This window comes from Arachis ipaensis, chromosome B03 (genome assembly GCF_000816755.2).
Source record: "Arachis ipaensis cultivar K30076 chromosome B03, Araip1.1, whole genome shotgun sequence".
Classification (NCBI taxonomy): Eukaryota; Viridiplantae; Streptophyta; class Magnoliopsida; order Fabales; family Fabaceae; genus Arachis; species Arachis ipaensis.
The window spans coordinates 53,827,459-53,836,209 of record NC_029787.2 but is presented as its reverse complement, the minus strand read 5'-3'; the positions used below and the strand labels follow the sequence as shown (position 1 = coordinate 53,836,209).

The 8,751-nt window shown below is 39.0% G+C and overlaps 1 protein-coding gene across 1 annotated transcript; it reads right to left on the bottom strand.

The window, feature by feature from the left end:
* LOC107633165 lies at positions 7,247 to 8,347 on the bottom strand. Its single transcript, XM_016336801.1, has 2 exons — positions 7,748 to 8,347; positions 7,247 to 7,297 (listed from the first exon to the last, which is right to left on the bottom strand). Exons 1-2 carry the CDS (start codon positions 8,345 to 8,347, stop codon positions 7,247 to 7,249), a joined length of 651 nt encoding a protein of 216 aa, XP_016192287.1.

Genomic DNA, 8,751 nt, shown 5'->3' with positions numbered 1-8,751 from the left:
CATCTCTTAGTGCTTCATCATTTTCTCCATTAAGATCTCCAAGTTGGTGATCCTCTGAGAGTCTTGTGAGATTGGTTGGTTGTACGGTGTTGAGGGTTAAGGGTAAGTGTTTTGATTGGTGGCTTGGTTATTGGATGGATGATGGTTAGAGTTAGAGTAAATGTTTTGTGGTTTTCTGTATGTGTTTTGGTTATTGTTTTGCTGGTTGTTGTGGTTTGTGTTTTTCCAACTTTTTTGATTTGAAGTCCTTGCCATGGCTGTTGAGTTTGATTGTGATTGTCTCCCCATCTGAGGTTGGGGTGGTTCTTCCAGGAGGGGTTGTAGGTGTCACCATAAACCTCATTTGGCCCAGAATTTTGGTTGTGCATATACTGGACTTGTTCTTGCTGTTGATCATCTTTAGTTTCTTCATTTGTCCCCCATGTGGATGATGGTTAGCTTGTGTTGACTGCTGCAACTTAGAGGCTATCAATCCTTTTGGCCATCTGCTCAAATTGTTGTTGAATTTGCTGCTGCATTATTTTGTTTTGAGCTAGGATTGAGTCCACTCCTTCCGACTCCATCACTCCTTTCCTTTGTAATGGTTGGCGTTGCCTTTGGTGAGCAAAGAAATACTGGTTGTTAGCCACCATATCAATAAGATTTTGGGCTTCCTCTATAGTTTTCGTGAACTGCAAAGAGCCTCCAGCTGAGTTATCCAATGCCTCCTGAGATTTCAATGTCAAGCCTTCATAAAAATTCTGTAACCTATCCCATTCATTGAACATTTCAGGAGGGCACTTCCTGATTAGAGCCTTGTATCTCTCCCATGCCTCATAGATGGGTTCAGTGTCTATTTGTGTGAATGTTTGTACTTCAGTCTTCAACCTGATGATCCTTTAAGGTGGGTAAAATTTGGCAAAGAACTTGCTCACTAGATCGTCCCAATTGTTGATGCTATCTCTTGGGAAGGATTCCAACCAATGAGTAACTTTGTCTCTGAGAGAAAATGGAAATAGCAGTAGCTTGTAGCTGTCAGGATGCACACCATTGGTTTTAACAGTGTCACAAATCCTTAAGAAAGTAGACAAGTGTTGGTTCGGATCTTCAAGTGGTCATCCTCCATAAGAGCAGTTATTTTGAACCAAGGTGATGAGTTGTGGCTTCAGTTCAAAGTTATTTGCATTAATATTTGGGGTAAGAATGCTACTCCCACAATGTCTAGGATTTGCAAATGTGTAGGAGGCCAAAACTCTTCTCTGTGGTGGATTGTTGTTATTATTGGCTGCTCCTCCTGGTGGATTTGTTGGGTTTGTTGAGTGTTCCTCCATATCTTGGAACTCTTCTTCTGAATCCTCTTCTCCAACAATGCCTTTCCCTCTTTCAGCTCTTCTTAATCTCCTGAGGGTTCTTTCGTCTTGTTCACAAAAGGTGGGTATAGCTCCCCTTGTCCCTGACATACAAACCAAATATAAAAATCACACAAAACCAGAAAGACAGTAAGACTTCAATCCATTGCTAGAGTGAAATTTTTGTTAGCTTGAGCAAAAATTCAAACACTTAGTATGTTAGTGAAGAAAAATTAAGGAAACAAAAAAGAAAAAGTGCTTGATCTAGATCTCCACTTCACTTATCATTGTAAATCTAATCAATCTCCGGCAATAGCGCCAAAAACTTGATGGTGTATTTTTGGAAAATGAATTCAGAGCACACAAATCTAACCGGCAAGTGTACCGGGTCGCATCAAGTAATAATAACTCACATGAGTGAGGTCGATCCCATAGGGATTGAAGGAATGAGCAATTTTAGTTTAGTGGTTGATTTAGTCAAGCGAATCAAGTATTGGTTTGAGTGGTTTGTAATTGACAGAAGCTAAATTGCATGAAATGTAAAGGGAGAGGGAAGAATTGCAGTAAATTAAAGAGAACAGAAAGTAAAAGTGCTGAATCTTAAAGAATAAGTAAATTAAATTACAGAAGCTTAGATTGCAAGAAATGTAAATGAATGAATCTTAAAGTGCAAGGAATATAAATTGCTTGAATTGTAAAAGGATTCAGGGAGCTGGGATTGCAGAAATTAAACAATCACAAGTGAATTGCAACAAGCAGAATAGCAAAAGATGAATCGAATTGAAGTAGATCTCAAACAGAAAAGTAAAAATGCTTGAAAAATTTAAAACAGAAAGTAAATATAGCATAATTTCAGAAGTTAAAAGAGAAATGGAAGATCTCAGGAGTGGAAGAGACTAGAAAACAAGTCTAGATCTCGAATCCTTCCTTGATCCAAAAAGAACAATTGCAAAAGAAATGGAAAAGTAAATTGCAGAGGAAAAGAGAAGAATGAAAGTAGTAAACAGAATTTGCAATCAAATCACAGTTTCTAGAATCATGCAGAGAGACAAACAAGAGATCTCAAGGTGAGATTGAAACAGAATTTCTTCAATTCTTCAACCAAGATCCAAGACAAGTAGTAAAGAGTGCTCAAGCAAGAACAAGGAAGAAGAGAGATCAATTCTCCTTCCCAATTCTCAGAAATCCAAATTCAAAGTAAAAACTCTCCAAATTACAAAAATGAAAATTCTCAAAGAAGGAAAAAAAGGTCCTCACTAAATCAAACTAGCTTCTATTTATACACTTTCTATTCTTGGATTTTAGAATTTGGAGTGGGCTTTTTAATTTGGTGAAGAATTAAATTTAAATTGAATTTTAGTCCAATTTTAGCCCAAGAGTGTTTGCTCCCAGTGGAGTGCTCTGCTCCTAGTGAGAGCGGAGCATCAATGCTTGCAATTGGCCTCTTTGTTGCGTGCCAAGGTTGGGTGCCTCAGGATAGCGCTCTGCTCTTGTGGGGAGCAGAGCATTGCCTTGTCCTGGAGTTTGTCTTGTGCCCGCCAAGCTCCCTGGGCCGTGTCAAGTTGCACCTCATGCACCAAGGAACAAGGGAAGTAGTGCTTTACTCTTGCCAAGAGCGTAGCACTCCCTTTGCCTTGGAGAGGTTTTCAGTTCGAAACCTTGGGGAGGCATTGCTAGCTCTTTTTCTTTGTGAAGGAAACAAGGTTGGCGCATGCATTGAGTGGGAGTGCCTTGGGTTCGAAACTTGGGGGATGGCTTTGGCCAATTTTTGGCTTATTTCCTTTGTGAGTAGCGCTCCCCCACTCCCCCTTGCTCATGAGTTCGAACCTTGTAGCTTTCACTAGCAAACTTCTTCCTTGAATTTATTTTTGAGTGAAGCGTGATAATGCTCTTGACAAGAGCGGAGCATCATTCTTCTCCCCTTTCTCTCTTGGTTCAAAATTGTGCTCCGCTCTCAAGGGGAGCGTAGCATCCAAGTCTTGCTTCCTTGGTTCATTGTTGTGCTCCCTTAGAGAGTGCTCCGCTCTTGGAGAGAGCGCTGTGCTTCCTCCTTCCATGTACCATGCTTCCTTGTTTCCTTTGCCACACTCTTCTCTTCCTTGGGCCACACTTCTTAGGCCACGCTTTCTTGTTTTCTTCTTTTCTTCAACTACAAGTAATCAAAACAACTAATCAAAGTATCACCAAATTCACAAGGTTTATAAATCATTTAAATATCAATTAAATTTATCTTGAACCTCATGATTTAGTATCATTTAAATGGTGGTTGATTTATTCAAAGAAACCATGCAATTGCATTCCAAATTACTTACTTACAATGCAAGAAAGTGAATGAAACCTAATAAGAACAAAGAAAAAGACTAGTAAAACTAGGCTAAGATGACTTGTCATCACAACACCAAACTTAAACCTTGCTTGTCCCCAAACAAGCATTAAACATAAGAGAAGATAAAATGAAATAGAGAAGTATGCATGTCCTTATTTAGCATATAGTTGAACTTGGTTCATGGGGTTTTATGCAGATCAATAGTAGCTCATTTATTACTTGCTGTTAAACAAACAATGTTTCCTCAAGGGTTCACTAAGGTTGCTGCTACAATGCCTTACTTTTTGCTTACTTCCCTTGTTAACTTTTCCTTCTTTCTTTTGCTTAGAGAGCTTATTTCTTATTGAAGGCTTGGTGGCAAATGTTGCAGTAGCCTTTGGCTTAATTATACTCAACATTCCTTCACCACAGACACATGGCTCACCTTTTTCTTCCTAAGATCATTGATGCCCAGCATCTCTTTGGATAACTAAGTGTTTTGTAGCTAGGTTGCTCTTTATTGTGGACTTTCAGTTAGCAATCCCAAATCAATTGATCTAAGTGGCCAAGTTTTGAAATACTCCTTAGAACTTACTTGTCCAAGCATATCCTAGTACACAAACACCACAGGCATATGTCCTAGGGTCCAAGCTATTGGTGTCTAGCATTATTGTTTGTTTCTTTGCCACTTTTTGGCTTTTCTATTTCTTTTTCTTTCTGTTTTGATTTATTTTCAAGGGATTTTCATTAATTGAAGGATCATAGCAGCAACTATCTTAAGCTTCAAGTAACATGTCATTATGCAGCATTTATTTTGTGAGCTAACAATTGAATCAAACACATACCACCACTAACTTTCATTCTAACTTTTGTAACATTGAACAATTACTTTTCTAAATCAAACATCTCTCTTTTATTCAAACAGCAAGGGGAACAAAACAAAATACTCAAGCTAATGAAGGATGACAATTATTATGCAGATAACTTTTAAGCTGAAAACATATGCAAAACAAAGAACAATTGGAGGTATATCATGTTTCAGATATACATCTTCCTTATTTAATTTAAAATTATGAAAGAACTTCACCACCTTCTAGTTGTCATGTCCCTGGTTATTGCTTAATTCTCTCTTCTTCTTTCTCTTCCAGAGCTTGGAGTAGTCCCGAGTTTCTTCACTAGGGCACCTTCTATCCCAGACAGGATCTATAAGACCTGAGAGCCCAACTACCTCCAATCTTTCATGTATTACCTCTGTGTAATGATGAGACCTTGCTTTCTGTCGGTCTCAAAACTCTTGGCACTGATCAAATGGTTTTATTTGTGGATCTAGTGCTGGCATATTGTGGGTCAAATACTCCAACCTTGCTTGCATATTGTCATCATACTCTAATTGTTGCACATGTCTAACCTCTCCAATAGTATGATAAATGTTTTTCCACTGATACAAGTTGTGAGTATATTCCCCATATTTGGCTTGGGTCAGGAACATTTTGTCATATGAATCTTGAAGTTTTGTTGTTTGTTCTCTTTGCCCCTCAAGAATCTTGGCTTGAAATTCTTGTTGTTGGACCATCATTTGTTGCTACCAGCTCTCTTGTCTTTCCTCCATTCTGTGTTGCCAAGCTTCATTTTGTTCTCTATCTTTCAAATATTGCTCTCGGTGCTCTAGATATTGCTCTTGGTGCCTTGAATATTGCTCTTGTTCTCTCACATTTTGTTGTGATATTTTCTCAAGAGCTCTTTGTAGTTGACTCATATCTATGGCACTGTGAGCTTGCTCTTCCCCTTCCTCTGATCTTCTTCTCCTTTGGGGTCTTTCTTCTTGATCATCATCCTCAGTAATTCCTTCCATGTTTCTCTTTGTGATTCCCGTCCCCTTTTTTACTTTCTCTGTGTCCTCATCTTCAAAAATCACTCCAGCTTTGTTGCATAGCCTTAGAATGGTTCTTGGATGACCGAGCCTAGTTGATTTTTTTTTGTGCTCTCAGCTATCTCTTGAATACTGTCAGCTATGAGTTGTGAAAGGTTGATTTCTCCCCCATGTAAGATACAGTATGTCAAGAGTGCTCGCTTGATTGTGACCCCTGAGGTGTTTCCAGTAGGGAATATAGATCTCCTTACTATCTCATACCACCCCTTGGCCTTAGGAATGAGATTTATTCTTTTCAATTGGCTTGGGATTCCTTTTGAATCTCTTTCCCAGTCTGTGTCTTCCAAGCATATCCCCTGTAAGATCTCATAAGGGTCATTCTCTCCCTGCAGTCTGGCCTCATAGTTGAGCTCTTCATAAGTTATGGTTCTCAACTTCAAGGCCCTTGTAATGGATGCTGGACTGAAATTCACTTCAACTCCTCTAACAAAACTTTTGTAAGGAATGCTGTCTTCACTCTCTTTCACAGCATTTGCATAAAATTCTCTGATCATGACTGCACTAATCTTGGTGAGAGGATCGCATAGAAGATCCCACCTTCTTTCCCTAGTGATTTGCCTCATGATGGGGTATTCCCCGTCCCTCAGCTCAAAACCCCTCTCATAAATGATGTGCTTTGTTTTCATGAGTCTATGATATTTTCTTTCATGAAACTGAGATCTAAACTTCCTTGTATCATAGGATGGGGGTTCGGTTACCATTGGTTCCTTCCCTTGTCTTCTCTTTGAACTTGATGAAGCCATGAATTCAATTAGAGGGAGGAGGCAAGGGTGGATTTGTGGTTGGTTGAGGTACGGTTTTATAATGTAAAGAGAATGAAGAAAGAAATGTTGCTGTTGAGAGGGGAGTGGGACGTGTTTAGGATTGCACAAGGTGGAACAAGGACTTATGATTGTAAGGAAGACTTGTAGGAACATGTGATGCATGAGATATCTCAACTTTATTTATAGGCAAGGCATTAAAGCTTTGGACGAAGACCATACTTGAAGAGGAATTCAGTCATGACTTATAAAGGGTGGAGATTGAGTTGAACAACATAGTAACTTCATGAGATGAACGGCTTGCATGTTCTCTTGAGGGTTGACAAGGATTCTCTTCCTATTGGTTGTATAAGGTTCATCCTTCAAGGTGACTAGCATGCAGATTTTTGCTTTCCAAGGTAGGCACACCTCTCTAGGCACATGTGATCCTTTTCTCTTGGCTTGTCATAGCCGTGTCTTCATCTTGTCTTCACCTTAACCTTCTTTTTCCTAATTAAATCAAAATGGTAAACTATAGGACACAACTGCAGCACGGTGATGAAGTGGTGAATGTTTAGATTATTTATTATGTTCCTTAGTCATAAAAGATCAATTGTGTCCCTTACTTAGTGAACCAAGGTTTGGTGAACACTAAACTTGTCTCTTGCTAAGGGATTAATGTCAAAAGCAAGCAATTCATCACAATTGATACATTCATCCTAAGTTCTAATTCATTTTCTAACATAAATTCCTAAAATGAAACAATGTATGATTCATCTATGCATGACTTTGATTCTATGAACAAAAGTTGATACTTCTGAAATTTGGTACATATGCAGACACCAAACTTAATGTTTGGCCATATACTTCATCGAAATGAATAAGCTTATGATCTAAGAATGCTTGAAAAGCTGATATTTGTGTGCTGTCAAGCACACCAAACTTAGAACTGTGGCATGTGTTTCAAAACAGTGTATGCATCTGTCAAGTATGTCTAATAAAATTCAAAATCATGCTAAGGTGATCATAATTTATTGAATTCAAAAACGAACAAGAATCTTAAATCATGGGTTGCCTCCCATGGAGCGCTCTTTTATTGTCATTAGCTTGACATTGGACCCCTCTTTTATGGTGGTTGATGACTGTAGTGTCTCAGCTTATCCCCCCTGACTGTGAGCTTCTTCTTGGTTTCTTGATGTTCAATTTCGGCATGCTCTAGCGAGAGTATTTTGCTGACAGTATAATAGTCATCATCTTGTTGGATTGCCCCCAGTTGTTGATAAATCAACTGTACTTCATCACCCTTGGAGAATCCCTTTGTTAGAATCTTTTTGTTCTTCCAACCCTTTTTAGTTTTGTTCTTATTTTTCTTCCTTCTTTTTGTTGCCCCTTTTTCCTGGACAGTGGGCTTCACTTTGGGACTTTTCTTCTCATTGACTAATACTTTAATGTCTTCTTGAATTTCTTCATCACTCTGTACAATCTCTTTCTCTTTTTGCCCTACTGTATTATCTATTTCTTGCTTTGGAAGGTAACTCCTGATCATCTTGTTAATTCCTTCCTTCCACTGTAAGTTTTCCTTGTCAGTTTCCATGCAGTCTTTCTTTTCATCAATGAGATGTGTTTCTGGAAATACATTCAGGGTGACGCTTTCATCATGCATTCTGAGGGTTAACTCTCCTTGCTCTACGTCTATAATGGCCCTAACAGTGGCCAAGAATGGTCTCTCCAGTATAATGGAATCAGCTTTATCTTCATCTGAGTCTAAGACCACAAAATCTGTAGGGAATATGAATTTTTCTACCTTCACTAGAAGGTTCTCAATCACACCCCTGGGACAAATCACTGACTTGTCCACCAATTCTAAAGACATCTGTACTGGTTTCACTTCTTCTATGCACAGCTTTTTCACTAGAGAGGAAGGCATCAGATTGATACTAGCCCCTAAGTCACACAGTGCCTTGTTGATGGTCATACTACCAATGGCACAAGGTAGAAAGAAACTTCCAAGATCTTCAAGTTTAGGGGGGAGTCCTTTCTGCATTAATGCTCTGCATTCTTCAGTGAGCAGTATAGTTTCATTCTCTTGCCAACTTCTCTTCTTGTTAATAAGCTCCTTCAAAAACTTGGCGTATAGGGGCATTTGCTTTAGTGCTTCAGCCGGGGGAATGTTGATCTCTAATTTCTTGAAGATTTTGAGAAATTTAGGGAAGTGTTGGTCCTTAGTCTCCTTGTTGAATCTTTGGGGATATGGCAATGGAGGTGTGAAGTTCACTCCCTGCCTTTGATCCTTGGTTGGTTCCTCAATTGCTTCCTTTCCTTTTCTTGAAATTTGTGGCTGGTCTTCCTCTTCTTGAGCCTGATTTTGAGTTTTCTTGCTTGCTGTTACATCCTCATCATTGGCTTCCTCTTTTTCACCCTGTTTCTTGTCATTTTCCTTTGGCTTCT